Source organism: Oryzias latipes, chromosome 6 (genome assembly GCF_002234675.1).
Source record: "Oryzias latipes chromosome 6, ASM223467v1".
Lineage (NCBI taxonomy): Eukaryota > Metazoa > Chordata > Actinopteri > Beloniformes > Adrianichthyidae > Oryzias > Oryzias latipes.
The window spans coordinates 17,229,742-17,246,192 of NC_019864.2; the positions used below are offsets into that span (position 1 = coordinate 17,229,742).

Sequence of the window (16,451 nt, forward strand, 5' to 3'; positions counted from 1 at the left end):
ACGAATGAACTTCATTATTGAGGAGCATACCAGGGAGACCCCCTGGTGTGTGTGATGTATTACCCAGCTTCAAATTTACACACTCCCCCAACATCAATGGTATAGCCTAACAACATCTCCGAGGGGGAGGTTTGCGTGTAAACTAAAATAGTTTAACCTTCTGGCTTACGGCGAGAAGAAAACAAGATAACAGAGAATTGTTTAAGACAAAAAGGTAAAACAAATTTAAAAATGATTGTTTTCTATTGTTTCCTATATGAAGTGTTCTAGCCAGTAGAAAGTTAACAAAGACTTTTGCTTTAACTTCTTCACTGTAAAACAAAAATCTTTCAGCATAAATTAAAAGACATTGACTTCAGGTGAGTAGATGGTCCACTGGGGCAATCTTGTTCAACACAACCATTCATTAGGTCTATTCAGGCATGAAAGTAACTTTTTGAAGAAGAAAAAAGTGACCCATTAAGGGACTGATGTCTTCCAAGATTGAGGGAGATCCTCAGGCAATGCATGATGTGCACCAGTTGGCCTTCTCTGTACCTCTCCTCCATCGAGCCTGGATGGAGTTTCTCCGAGGTGGATGGGATGTAGGATCTCTCCACTAAGCGTGCTCTCAACACTTTTACTCTTGACTTATGAGGATGCCATTGGTGCAAGAGAGCGATTCATCACAGGATGTATTCCTCTTGCACCCTCACACATTAGTAATGTGGTCCACCGAGGAGGAGTCCTGTCATCCGTCTGTACCTGGACCCTCTGAACAAGGTAGGTCAACAGGAGGCAGAAGCGGCTGGCCCACTTTTAGTCTTTCACAGCACCTTTAAGTTTCCTCCAGCTCTGCTGCAGCTGAGCCTGACAGACATGCTAAGACCAGCTTGGTCAAGAGGGAGATGCTGCCTTAGTAATGTAAGCTGTTACCTCACATTATCTGTTGACTCAGTGGAGCTTGTCCTCCAAGTGCCCCAGTGCAGCAGCCTGAACTAAACTTGGTGAGAAGTAAAAGGGGGAGACGGAAACAGCTACCCTCAGTGTGTAAAACTAAAACGGTCATTGAGAGAAAAGTTCGCAAAAGTTATCACCTGAGGAAATGCGCGACTCCTCAATAATACAGCGGCAAAAAGGAAATCCAAACTAGCAAACAAACATAGATCCATTTTCAGGCCACATAAGCCTTTGACCTTAACTATGCAGGTAATGCACATTTAAATACCTACATCAGTATTCATGTTTGTCATTTTACTTTTGAAGATTAGGTGTAAAAAGGCTATTTGAAACCAAAACACAGGATTAAGGGATAATGCTGCTCTGTGTCTTGTGAGTCGACCTTGATTCTGTAATCCAGCACAATACTGGTGAACAGCATATTTCTCGCTCTTGTAAATTCAATACTCTGTGTGTAGAACAGCTCCCTCTGATGTAACAGCACAAGCATAATGGCACCATGCTGAAAGAGGTAGTAATAGGAATTAAGGCAAACTTCATTGTAATAGAAGTGGATATCGCCGCTGCAGGAGTTGCGGGAGAATGTTTGGTGTTATCATAAAAAGCACTGTAATATTGTGGAGACTTAAAGGTAGGTTTTATGATGATGGTGATAAAGTAAAAACAATACAAGTATAACGTTTACAATTATATGATGGTAATCAGAGTACACAAATAGGATTTCTTTGAAGGGATATTTAATTTTTTTTCATACCCTTGCACCCATTTAATGTGTCAAAAATGACCTACATTACATTGTTATTTATTTGGAATATTCCAAATCTTTATTATTTTTAAAATCCAATTTAGAAAAATAAAAAACAATATTTTGCTATAAGCTCTGAGGCAGGGGTCAAACGTGTTGCATACATTGAATTGCTTTAATTTACAAATATATATATATATATATATATATATATATATATATATATATATATATATATATATATATATATATATATATATATATAAATACATTCATAATATATATAACACTTAGTATGTGAGGTCAATAGGTCACATTAGGTATGTGTGCAAATAAATACAACAACAACTATCATTGTGAGTGATGGCCAAAACATGATTGCCCTTTTAATTACCAATTCAACTTCACCATCTTATTTGCCCTTGATTTTGCAGGTTTAATTATTAAAGCACCTGATGAATAACCCTTTAAATACATTTATTTATTTGCTGTAAATGTGTAAATGTAAGATCTGTGGCTCTCAATGAAATTAAACATACATTTCCGTTTGCATTGACCCTGTACAGCATTAAATGTGTTAAAGAGCATGTGTCACCTGACTCCCGCTTTTACAGTATACAGGTTTCTTTTCCCTCTCTTTCTCCGTCTGATTTATTTTCCCAACTGTCTCCCTACCTGTTTTTTCCCTTTTCCCTTCTCGTTTCTTTTCCCTCCCCTCAACGCTGCCGCAGACACAGTAGAAGGAAAACTTTCCTTTGATGTCTGGGATCCTATAATGCTGAGCAGTAGAAATCCGCATGCCTGTTATCTGCAGAATCTTAATGATGACGGCTAACTTCACAATAGGCTAAGTGCATCTCTCTGTTCTGGCGCTGCACGCCCACAGAAACACAAATTAATAGCAACGTGGAAGAAAACAGCTTTCCTCTAATAAAGCAGATTCAACAAAATGGGTACAATGCCATCAGCACAAATGTCAATGTATAATATCACCCAAAGCTTTTGTGAGCACATGTGCTTTCTTCTTTGTACAGTATGTGCAACTTTGTTTTTTTCTTCTGAACAGATTAACATGTTTTTGCCAAAAGTATTTCATCTTCAACTAATTTAATTCACTTTCTGTACTTAATTATGCAGTTTGTGTTCTTTTTTTCTTTGATGTTCTGCTGTGATTAATATTGATCTGGAAATAAATGGTATTTACACTGTGAGATACATCAAAAATAAATAAGTAATATTGGAACTACTATTATTTGATTTGGTTAGTTTGAAATGTTTTAGCATCAAATAGACAATTTTGAAATTTGGTGGTGTATCGACAAAGGGCAATGTTGATTTCTAAGACATTTCTGGATAAGTTATGACCTCTGTTTCTGTCACCCTTTATTAAAAGTTGACATTTGGGTCCTACACCTGAATGCAAACGCCTTATAAGTAATGAAGCATCGGAAACCTGATGGGAGACGGATAACCTGCGCCTGTGCGTGAAAGCTGGCTTACTGTGTGGCGCTGCGATCGTGTGGCTGGACGTGACCTCCCAGCTATGCCAAATGTTGCGTCTGGCAGAAGCCGCCGCATCGCAGCACAGCCCTCTTTCTCCGGGTCCCTTTCACCTGAGGCGTCAGGCAGCCGGCGTAAGAGAAATCGCCTGCAGCAGATGGGGGCCACTTACTTTAGTTGGCCCATTCAAGCATTGTGTCCTTGTCATATGTCACTTATTCTTGTTTTTCGGTCTGACAACGCTCGCAGGCAGGGCCCTTCAGTTTTGCATGAGACACAAAGGGGGGATGGCTAAGGAAAAAAGAAAAAAAAAAAAGCTGACGAAGTCTCTCCTCGCTCCAGCTCAAATTCTCTGAAATAGCCGGGCGCCAGAAGAAGAACCAGATTAAGAGCCAACAAAAGCAGAGCAGCCTGCGATCACAAAAAACCTGCACTGCACCCTCACAGTTCCCCTCGCTAAACTCACCCTCATATACTACTCTCAGCCACAGAGGCGTAATAAAAAAGAAGAGTCTTTGGCCGTAGAAACTTATCCGGGGAAAGAGTATGTAGAAAGGCCATTTGCAATTTTAGAAAATGGCAGTCATAATGATTTTACTGAAAAATGAGGACTTGCCATATTGAGTCGGAGAGGAAAAGACATGGCAGGAGAGAAAAAAATTGAGAAAAATCACGTTGGCCTGGTTTATGACAAATAGATAGCTTTATTGATTTCTCTTATTCAGTGACTGTTCATTTCTCACCGCTGTGATTACACTGACCTATTTAAAAAAAAATATATATATATTATAGAATAAACCAAAATGTCCAAAATGAAAATATTCCTTTTGTCCAACAAACAAATAGAGTAGGGTAAAACATAACCTACAGTACAGAGAAAGAAAAAATAAGTCAATTTAGGCATTCAGCCTTTCTCCCAGAGAAGAGGAAACAACCAGTTTTAGTGCCATGCTGAGAACCAAATAACTTTCCACAGAAAGCGAGGTTAGGTGTTGTGGGGTCATTGTCATTTTCAAGCCCAACAAAAGCACATCAGGATTAAAATGAAGAAAAAAAAACAAGACATTTAAAAAACATAAAAGCAATTTTACAAACCTGAAATAATGTGCAAAAACACAATATTACAACACTTCTGATAGCAATCTGCTGTGCAGCATGCGTGGCACTGTAAAGTGTGTTTTACTCTAACACACTTCAGTGTATGATTTGTGCTGATGATTCCTTTGTGTCCATGCATACAACTGTGTGTGTGTGTGTGTGTGTGTGTCCTGCTATGTCGACGCCCCACTAGACTATCTCACTCTGAGCAGCTCAGGGGACTCTGGCTGGCTGATCTTCATTATCAGCCCGAGCTTAACAATGTTCTGGATGCACTTCCCACATGAGTGCAACTAACAAATCCCCACAGAGCTGAATCAAGGCAACAAAGTGATGAAATACCTTCAAACAACCACTGAGCATGGAACACTGATCTATGCAGAGACAACTCACACTGCTCCGGGCGGTTCCACAGGAGTGCGCCTGTTGCCAAGCAAAATTAGACAGCAACTGGGACATATTATTCTCCTAAATTGGCAATGTACAGCACTATTAGGGGCCATAAATCTCATGTTTGATTAACTGAAAACTGACAGAAAAATATAAAAGAAAAATGCAAAGCTCAACTTATTAAGCAGGCTTTAAGTCCATAGTATTTAGTTTTTTTTAGATTCTGTTTGAATATAGTTTTAAATATTGATTAAAAAAAAACATATATCATCACCTTCTTGAAAGCTTTGTTAATGTTGTTTTGTATTTTGGGGCCAATTTTAAGGGCCAGTTTACCTTTATGGTCAGATATGGATGGATTTTATCTTTGTTACCTGAAAATAATGCTAACATGGAAAAAACAACAACAATAGAATTAAAACCAATTAGGTGAGTATGAATAATTATGACTTTTATCTTGACTGTGAACTATTGTAACAGCTGTTTGGATACCTATAGCTTCTTTAATATCCAGGTAGAGTCCATCAAACTAGTCAGTAAAAGGCTGTCAACTGGTATTTGCTTTATAATAGAAGATGCTTCACCTCTTGTCAAAGAGGCATTACAATTATTTCTGTTATTTTGCTTCATATGTGTTTCTACAAATTGTGATCTTGTTTTTTTTAGTTCATCTGAAGGAAACGTTAAATAACGATTTACCTAAATCTTTTTGTCAATGAGTATTGCGATCTAAACCACCAGCCCACAGTTGGTATATGATACACCTCCAGCTGCAAGAGTGCAAGAGGATTAGTTCAACTTAATCAGGAGATCTGCACTGTAGAGCATCATGACTACATGACCTGTGTGTGTGTGTGTATTAATGTGTGTTCTGGCTAGTTCTTTGTGATACCAACTGTGAGACACAGCCCCAGACTGCTGATGGTAGATTAGAGGTGAGACGTCTAATCTAACTGTAATCAGCTGCTGCATCTGAGCCTTTGCTCCTCACTAAACCCTCTCAACAGGTCAAAACAGAAACTCATCTCACAGAAAGCAAGCACCACTAGGGATGAGGATCTCTGGGAAATTTCTGAATTCCATTTTGATTCAATAGGTTATGATTGAACTTGATTCAAGGTGGATCATTTTGTCCAACTTGAATACCAAAACTTTGGTTTGATTATGAAACTTTTGTTCCTGTCGTTTGTAATTTAGACCAAACAAAGGTGGACGGTAAAATAATTAAAGTGCTGAATTCTTCCATTAGAAACTAACAAATAAACAAAAATATTTTTGCCTGAAAAGAAAAAGAAAACCAGTTTAAACAGTATTAATTAATTTTATAAAGTGACATTGCATCCTCTGAACAAGTACCGTATTCTCCACACTACATAGCCCTCTTAAAAGGCTTAGTTTATTTTTTTTGACAACAGTTCATCTTATAATCCAGAGTGTCATAGATATGAATTATTTCTGGTTGGGAGTTAGCGTAGTCACAAAAACGTTAGTTTTAGCAGTATCAGTCTATTCTTTTTATATTGCAATCAAGGGTACGAGTTACAGGTATTGTGAAAAGGCTACCGCGGCTAATATGTAGCGATATCAGATTCTTTTTTTAAACGTCTTTAATAACAAGGTTGGGAGTTAGCGTAGTCACAGTAACGTTTGTTTAAGTAGTATCAGTCAATTTTTTTTTTGCAAACAAAGTTGGGAGTTCCAGGTATTGCGAAAAAGCTAAAAAAAAACAAGTAGTTACTGTGACTGCAGTTAAAAGTGACTGAATGGTGGACTTATCTCCTTTTTTTTGTCTTGCCTTATGCGTCTCATAGTTTGGTGCGGCTGATATGTGACATAGGCTTGAAAATAGACCTTTAATTGACAATGCCCCTTATATTCCGATGTGCCCTATAGGCCGCGTGTAGAAAAATATGGTATAAATTCAAGCCATGTTATTTCTTAAGCTCAGATCAAAACCTCGGAAAACTGCAGACAATAACAGGAGGCTGGCATTAACCTCTACAGTATCGCATTCAAGAAACACAATCAGGAAAATGTAAAGTTATTCGTTCTGTATCTAGCAGGCGTGTGTGACAGATGTCTTTTTAACGTGTTATAAGTTAAACTGCCAAGGAAATGTGCAGGAAAACCACAGTTGACTTCTTGCTGAAAATTACAGCCTTGTGGTAGAAAAGGCAGAGTGGGGGCGGCCCCTTTCTCTTGAAATGAAAAGAGAATAGCAGAAAGATAAAGAGAAGAAAACAGGTCTGAGGGTGACAATAAATCTATGTGAGGACTGGATAAGGAGTGGACATCACAGCCATTGGCGCAATGACATAAGTATCCGTTTTCATCTAGAGTGCCTCACCTTCTGATGGCTCAATGATTAGTGAATTTGGGTAGATGGAGGAGAGGAAAGGAGAGGAGCCTGCCAGTGAACAGCTGCCCCTGTAATTTATATTGATGAGGGGACTGGCATGGCGGGGAGCTTCCAGCAGTTTGATCACTCAGGCAGAGTGGGGAGTTTGTCAGACACAGCCCATCCCCGAGGTCTGGGTTGGACTGGGAAGACTTGCTAAACACACATGCTCGCATTCTGGCGCACACATGCAGCCCAGCTCACATTATGAGAGGCAGGGTGGACCGGGAAAGCCAATGTTTTCACTCCAGGAACAGGACTGGATCAACGTTCTGCGTATAACCAAACAGGACAGAGACATCTCCCTCATTATTACTCCACAAGCCATGTAATCACCACAAAAAAAAAAAAAGGACAGAAAAAGAAGAAAGATCTTCCCTCTACAAGCTCAATGGCCATTAACCGGCCCCTTGAACCTCCTCTGGTGCACACGGCTCTGACAGCAGTCGCTTCCTGTCTGTAAGGCACACCAATCAAGTACTTGTTAAGGGGTTTTACTTTGATTTCCTCAAATTGATTTGAATATTTCTAATGAAATGAGATAGTGTGGTTTCTGCTCAGGGCTTTCAACCAGAGACTCTTAAATCATGCTCTTTGATTTGTCCCCTCAGTCTAGAGGTGCTTAGAGTCTAACTAATTGAGATAGTGCGGTTGTGGGTTTAAGCGTTTCTAGTTACCTCAGAGATCTTTTCACTCAAACACAAACTGACGCACAAAACGCCCCAGAACACCTAAAAACAATACCAAGGCCCTTCCAGACAAGCAAATTGCTTTACACACAATCAAACTGATATTTTGACGGGGCTGTTTGAGGAAGGTAGAGCTGTCAGCAGTGAAGATCATATCTTTTGCCCCGCTGTCTGATGTAACAGAGAAGCGCGGGTGTTTAACAGGGGGAGATGCAGCCTCTCACAAAGTGAAAGACTCTGACCGCTGTTACAGAAAAGCCCTCTGGCCTCCCCTCTCCACAAGTTTCATCAGAGTGATCAGAGCAAAAGAATAGCCTTCAGGGCTACTCTCTTTCACTCACACAGAGGGGTTTTAGCACACACGTTTGCATGGTTACAAGCACGCACGCAGAACAACACACACACAAAAAAGCCTTTTTCAAGTGCCGTTTTCGATTGCTCTGCATGTGTGTCGGAATACTGTACAAGGCTCCTGGAGATCATTGATTTCTCCAGGTTTGGCTGCTCATCGCTTCCTAATGTGCAAACTGAAATTGAAAGGCAGAGTGTTTCTGAGTTATGTATGTTGCAAAAAAAATGTTTAGGTTTCAGGCATGTGCCACATGCAGTCTCTGTATTTTATTTTATTTTTTTGATATTATCTGCACTGCAGAATACAACCTCTAGTAGATAGTGCAGCCTTTAAGGCTGCAAACCACCACAAAGCACCACATCCGTGTTGCTCAGCTGCAAGGCCTTGCAGGAAACAAAGAGGTGCTTTACTGCCTGCTTCAAATGTGCATGATATTCAAGCAGTCATAGGACTGCACATCATTTTAATTTCCTCTCTAGGGTTATCAGCATATTCTCTACAGTATGGCAATGAAGCCACACAAATTAGAACGAGTGACTGGCTCAGATCTGAAGGACGGCGTTGACTTTTTAAAGCAAAAGTGTACTTGTAAGCAAAGATGAAACAGATTACCCTTTTTTATCAACTTAAAAAATGTTGATCCTGCCTTGTATCTTTATTTTTTATAAAAGAAAAAATCGGTTCATACTTACAGGTGTGCGTCTTCTTTGCTACCGAGATCCCTGCAAAGAAAGAAAAAAAACAAATTATAAAATTTTTGCACAGAAAGGATATTTAACACCTGACCCTGCTGATAGGAATGTGAAAAAAGAAAAAAAGAAAAGTGAGCATTCAATAGAACAAAATCATTCAGGAGGAAGACCCACGTAGTAATGAGTGTTGGCTTGTGCCTAACAAATGTCCATACAAAAAGGCAGTTGAAACTCTGCACTCTGCAGGCAACAAAAGAAAATTTTAAGGAAAAGCGGCAGCATTTGGAATGCTAATGTGTTGTGTAGCCACTGTGGATGAGCCTGAACACATGACTGAGCCTGGGGCCCTTCGAGGACTGGAGGTGCGTTGACCTCAATGTTAGTCAATTCTGCTTCTAAAGAGATACTGTCAGCTAGATCAGGCGGGGTGCAAAAATATGTTTGAAAACATCAAATAATGGCACAAATATTTTAATCAATAAAACCTACACCACAAAAATGACCTGAACTGCAGTTTTACTTCTGAACACTTTATTGTTTTAAATAAGTGTATTTTGAAGAAAAACTGGTCCCCATGGTGTCATTTGTAAGTCTTGGTTTGTATATTTGAATTTATTGGTTGAACAATTTTGTTTTCAGTAATTTATTATTGTTTTTGCTATGAAAGAGACAAAGACAGGATCAGCTAAACCTCAAGGTTTGACAGTGCAGACGACAGGACTTGGACTTGACACTCAGACTTGAGTCGCAATTATGTCTCATATGTAGAGACTTGAGACTTGTGAACAATATTCACTTGTTTATTCTTATTTTTTAGCTCATGGATATTGCTGTCTCGACTGAAAAAAGGTCTCTGTACAAACCTTTTGCATTGATAATACAGAAAGATGAACCATTTCTGTTCTTGTGTCTCCAAGTTGTTTAAAAGAAGTTAACAGACAATTTGCAACCATAAAAATTAAATTTTTTATTCAATCTTTGGGGCTTAAGACTCGACTTGAAATTTACAGCTCAAGACTTGACACTTGCCTTGAACTTAAAGACCCACTGATAGAAAATGTTTTTTTGGTGTTTTTCACACAATCTTGTGGCATATTGCTTATGATGCAGGACATATATTTAGAAAATTAAGATTAAAATTGCATTTCTGAGTATTTGTTTTTTTCATGTCGTTTTGAATCAGGAGCAGATGAATAAAATGCTGTTCAAAAAAAGCTTGTAGTTGTGACGTAAAAGCTATAATCAGCAGGCCTCAAGCTCTTTGCTCCGCTCCACTCTGATCGATCCATGTGTTTCTTTGTTTTCCTTGTCTGAGGTGATATCTGGCTAAAAACTGAATAGCTTCAATACTGCTTCAATGCTCGCTATTTTCGTTGCACCGATAATGCCAGGTTGGGGGTGTGAGGAGCTGTTAGTGTAAAGAGATTGGTGATGGGAAATGGGGGTGGGATTGTTCCCACCTACAACTCAGAGGCAAATTTCAAATGAACTCCTGTTGCTTTGCAGAAACTACTATGTCCTAGAAAACGCCATAATCCTAATTAAAAGACCATTGGGAACACTTTTTACAGTTTAAAATATGATCAGAGTGGGACTCTAAATGCAAAGACTTCAGGTTGACTTGGAGTTGCAAAAAAGGGACTCGTGAGCATCTCTGTGACAACGCTGGGTTTGTTTAAACAACAAACAGATGGCCAGGAAGAAAACTCTCATAATGACAACATTTATGAAGTAAGGTGTAATGGTTAGCACTCTTGCCTGTCAGCAACAGGCTCTGGTTCAAATCCCAGCTGAGTCCTCATTGTATGGAAATTGCATGTGCTTCCTGTCCATGGATTAGTTTTCTCCAGGCACTCTGACTTCCTCCCACAGTCCAAAACATGTTTAATTGCTTACTCTAAACCACGTGTGTCAAAGTCAAGGCCCGGTGGCCAAATGTGGCCCTCCATGTCATTTTCTGTGGCCCGCGAGAGCCTACAAGTTTTTAATCTCTTAAAATAAAAATAAAAATTGGTGTGTATTTATTCATATCTAGGGGGAATCCGACTTGAAATATGGGATTGGTCAACTATACATTAGGATTTAAACACTGTCCTTGTAACCTAACCTGACAGAATCAAATGTAAAAGGATTTATGCTAAAGTAACAAGCAAACATATGTTTTCCATGCAACTGGAATTGTCACTTCATAATAACTAAATAATGAGTTATTTAACATTGAGGAGTAGTTACGTTTATTTTTCGTTATTTGGTTACATGTATAAGTTAAATCTAGCCCTTTGAGGACAGCCACTATGCTGATGTGGCCCTCGGTGAAAATGAGTTTGACACCCCTGCTCTAAACTGTCCCTAAGTGTGTGTGGGTGAGTTTGTGTCCCTGCAATGGACTAGGGAACTGTCCAAGGCGTACCCACCCTTCGCCTTGAAGAAGCTGGGACAGCTGTAGAGGACTAAGTAGGGATAGAAGATAGATGGACGTTTTGAGCTGGACCTGTCTCAAACGGAGGTGGAGCTGCTCTGCAATCACTAATAATGCCCACCGTCACCCTTTAAAGAGTCAACCCATTGAATCCGTCACTTTTTATTTAGCTGTGGGTCTGACTGTTTTTTCCTATCTGCAGCATTGGTCTAATGCCCCTGGAGCCTGGCGTGGAAAAAACTTGCAGTAAGCTGATGTCCCCTGCGGGCGGTTGGATGCTCATGCTTTGGAGGATGGAACCACACTAATAGATCCCACTTGTCATGCGGAAGCAATGGCTAATTTTTCTGCAGCTTGCATCTGAAACTCGGGAGATTCCGAGTTGATGCGATTCAATAACTCTCTATGTGAAAGGCGTCTGGCCGGAGATAACAATGTTACAGACACGTTTGAGGGGAAACGAGTCAAAGACCAAAAAGGGGGAAAACAATAAGCCCTTCAGTCTGCTGTAGATGTACACACACAAAGTCCATAAATGACACAAACTCCATTGAGCAGAAAGAGGAGAAACAGTCACCTAAGGGGCTGGCATTCTGATTCTAGCATTCATTTGTCCTCTCGGCTAAAACCGCATGTCCAGTCCAACTGTGACATCATGCACAAATAAGCTTTAATCAAGTCATACCTTCTTTATTTGTATTATCTGAATCCTAAAAATTTTGGCCAAAGTGATGTTCTGGTAAGATTGTATTAGACCATTAAACCCTGTATGATGCAACCAGAGTGTGATCACACTTTCTGGTAAAACCCTTTAACCTTACTATTAAACCTTTCTATCAAACGCCATCAGATCCAGGACGGAGTGAGCATCAGTTCTACCATTATTGAACCAAATCTTGTCATTTTGTTGACAACTGTAAGACCTATGACAAGAAATTTAGTAATAACAGCCCCTAAACACTTTCACCTTGCACAAAAGACAGCTGTGCCAATGTTACTGAACATGATTTTTAAACTTTATCAGTTTTTTTTGTTTTTTTGTTTTGTTGTACTAAACAGTAAACAGCATTCACAATGGTCCCTCATTATTTTTTTACAGCGCACTATTTTCTGTATCCTGATTGGCTGTTGACCTTGTCACTCAATCTCCTAGGTGCCATATCTCCTGTACAGAATACACTCAGCTTTCCACATTTACATAAATCTTTGATCACAGAGAGACGGGACTTATTTTACTGCGAAAGTTTGAAATATGAGAGTTTTAACAGGAGAGAAAAGTGTCAAAATGTTTTATCTGTCTGAGAAATGTATATTAAGTATGTAGTAGGAGGTTTTAGCCAGGAAGACATCTGTAATTCTACTTCACAGATTTCATTTATCAAAGGGGAATTCATGGAACTCATCCCCTCCCAATAAACAAAGGGACTGTGTACTTATTTAGCGTTTTTCTACCTCGATTTAAGCCCCAAAGCACATTTCAGTCCCATGCACCTCCATGCACACACATTCATACCGTTGATGGCTCTGTTTTCTAACACTGGCACCAACTTACAGCCATCAAAAGCAATGTGTGGTTCAACGTCTTGCCCAAAGACACTTGGGTGGACATTGGCGGGACAGAGCCTGCGATCCTCCAATCGGGGGTCAACTGCTTTACCTCTGCACCACGGTGCATGTGAATTTTATTTATTCAAAGGTCAAATCGACCTTTGTGGTCTCCACAGCTATCCCACGTACAAGGTGTAGGCAGAGGGAAAATCCCTCTTTTTCTGCGGCTTTAAAATAATCTACTTCCTGAGTAAACTAACATTTTGCTGGAAGACTAGTACATAATATTACTCTGGCATTATAGTGTTTGCTTTACAGATTGATTTATCAAGTAATTTTTACTATCTTTATATTTATTATGTATCTTTTATGGATAATACTTTGGGTGAGCAGTGGCTGTTGTGAAGCACTAATGAAATAAAGAATAATTTGAATGTACTTAGAGGCCAGCAATGTGGGGTTGTCATAACACATACTCAAAAGTCTAGTAACCTGCACAACTTGTGTTGGTGCTATTAGTGGAAATGTAATTAAATGTAATTTGGGGGGGGAAATATCAGTGTGTGTATAAAGCCCTGGCCACTGGCCCTGATGTTGCAAAATTATTTTATAACTATTTAAGCCTTAAATGAATAATTACCTCCCAACAGTTTCCCTTCGTCTTTCTCATCGCAAGCATTCAGTTCCACAACAAAAACAGACTTTTGTTTGTATCTTTCTTTACTCATAGGTTTTTCTAAAAAGAAACATGTTATTGTGCAGATTGTAATAAACACATTCAATCATGCTCCATCATGACAACAAAGGAGGGTCAACAAGTCCTTGCAACATTCTTTGACTTTTTTGTGCTGCAGATTTCTTGTGTCATCAGGATTTTTAAGGGAAAGTGATTTTTTTTCTCACCTCCTAAAGGTTTCACTGGTTGACTTTGTTTGTGGTAGACAGTATACCAATGCAAGCATCACCCCCACCCACCAGGTGAAAACAAAACAGTAGTCTTCCATTTTTTTCTTGCTGGTAGCCAATTTTCACCCAGCCTGTTGCTATGCAAGTTAGGAGAAGCAGGACAGCCGTGGGTCATTCGGAGCCCCTTGATTGGAGGTGGGAAGGAGAAGGGGCAACATATACAATGAGGGGAGTCAGGCGGTGAGAAGGAAAGGAGCCTGCTCTGGGCATGGACATTTGCAATGTCTGCCAGCGTCTGTCTCATCTGCTGGGGGGCAAGTTCAGAGGTCAGTCTGGAGGTGAAATTCTCCTTGGCTGCCATCAAAACTGCTTTGAAGTTCATAAACATTTCTGTGTACCAACAGAAATTATTGGTTGAAAAAAGACAAGGCAGTATTTATGAACCTTAAACAGAATTTTAATTTCTGTGTAACCGTATGTCATAATGGAAGGAGGGGACGGTTGTCACCACGTGGCCTTTGATCAGTCATATTTTCCCTTGCATCAGTAAACAACTGAGCAAATGTTCTCATGAGACATGGAGGTAGAGAGACAGCACGCAAGCAACTTGGGGTTAACCTCCTCGACATTTATCTGCAGGGGGCACACATCCTGTAAACATGCCACTGAGGCTGGAGGAGAGTCTGAGGTTTTGGCAGCCGGGGCGCAGCAGCGGGCTGTGAAGCACGGTGCCGTCGCAGGCGACTCAAAGTGACAGCGCTGTAATGAAGTCTGAGGCACACGGCAGACTGTACGTCATAATTTCAGGTTCCTTTCAGGCTGACAGCGAATGATTATCATGGATGGTTATTGTCACCCTGCCTCCCTGGTAGACGATGCGTGCTCTGGGGTTGTTGCGCCGTGACATTCAAAGTTACAGTCTCCTTCATATAATGGAGCTGTCCTCTCAGAGCGCTAATGGGAGCGATCCATTTAACCTGTGCCAGAAACACACAGACGAGGAAGTTCCTAATGCGAGGCCTCTCCCGTGGGGACGTCACACTCCCCCCTGGCTGCTCCCTTCCTGCTGCTTGATTCATTGACTGGCGCTCCTCACTTATCCTCATTCACTGCTCAGACTGGGGAGACAGGGAGGCTAACTTCCTGCTGCTTGCTCCACATGCCACCGCTGCACGCCTGCCACACACAAGGACACAGACGGCGCAAAAAAACCCAATTGCAGGAAGAGCAAGTGTGGGTCCTGTGAGGAGCTGGCTACACGCCTACTTCAGTTACGGGTCAGCAATGTAAGCCTAAGGAATGCTAACAGTACCCACATTTTGAAGTTAATTACTTTAAGATACAAAATTAACAAAAGTTCATGAAATATGTACTTATTGTCGGTTCATGACAGATTTGATGAATATTTTAGTTTTTTTTGTAGCATCCTGCTTCCTGTATGCCCAAGATGGCTTAAGAATGGTGGGTTTAGCCACTCTCAATACAGTTTAAACTTACTGTTATTCATAGACCACTTTTCCTATTACAGAACATCTGAAATTGATTTAAATAAAATAAAATAAATAGTAAAAATAGTAATCATAATAAAAAAGTTCCCCAACACCCAGATTTTAAGTGATGCCCTTAAAAAAATGTTCTGCTATATTTATTTGCTAATATACTTATAAAAATAAAAAATAAACATGATTTATGGTGATGGTGAAGTGAATAAAAAAATATTTTACTGTTTTAGAAGCAATTTTTAAAGTCAAAACAACAGGTTGTGATGAAATAGAAAAAATCAGAATAAACATGGCATCAGGGGTTAACATTAACAGGAAGCAAAATGATGTGGAATGTGACAGCCTTCAAAATAAAACAGGAAATATGACTAACAGAACGTGATAAGAAAAAGACTATAAACACAGTCAATAAACAAAACAAAGAAGGTGCCAATAACGCCATCATCCATGAAATCTACAGACTTCAGTCTCGTGCTGTGAAGGCCAAGTTTTATGCACAAAGTCATTTAAGTCACCCTCCCTTTTTCTGTGACACACTTAGTCTTATTAGCTGTTTTCAGCCATAAAATATAAATGCAAAAATGTAATGATTAAAAAAGCACAATGATTCTAATCAGCTGCCCCCAAATGTACTAAAACACTTAATCCATGGAGAGGCAAATTCTCTGGGGAGGCTTAAAGAAAAATGACTTCTCTGTCTCCAGGCGCTGTTATTTCTGGTCATTTCTAATTGGTTTTAACTAAAAGCAACCACTCTGAGGCTCTACAGGTTACTTCAATGCATCGCTATGGAATTGTCTGCAAATAGAAGATATACATCCAAATTAGTTTTAGAGGACACCACAACTGTCTTTTAGAAGACGAAAGGAGAAAGGTCAGGAAAAAATAAAAGGATACATGCCTTACTGCGAGAGGCAAGAGGCTGGAGAGTCCCAGTGGAAGAGTGACATTATCAGGGTGACCCTGAGATCATAAAAGCCTGGGCTGTCTTGAGGCTCCACGCCAAATGTACCTCGACCCCCTACAAATGTCTCACTGCTCCTGCGCAACATCCTTCCCAATGCAGTTCTGCATTGATGGGCCTGCAAGTCTCCAGGTGAGTCGTCAACTCTGTTTGGTGGCTCGTGAATTATACATTGCAGCAGAGGAATTTACGTGGCCCAGGAGGGCTGAAAAACAGCAGGCATGGCTGGGAGGCAGACTGAAGACTCGTACGGAATTTTAATTGTACCACTGGGACTACGGCGATAAGTGCTATTGTTATTGGGAAGAC

At 40.0% G+C, this 16,451-nt stretch overlaps 1 protein-coding gene across 1 annotated transcript in view; it reads right to left on the minus strand.

Moving 5' to 3' along the window:
- rora (RAR related orphan receptor A) overlaps window positions 1-16,451 on the minus strand; it is a 200,124-nt gene that overhangs the window by 52,176 nt on the left and 131,497 nt on the right. Inside the window, exon 2 of the mRNA XM_004069638.4 lies at window positions 8,804-8,833. Coding sequence (XP_004069686.1) covers window positions 8,804-8,833 — 30 coding nt within the window. The remainder of the gene's footprint in view (window positions 1-8,803; window positions 8,834-16,451) is intronic.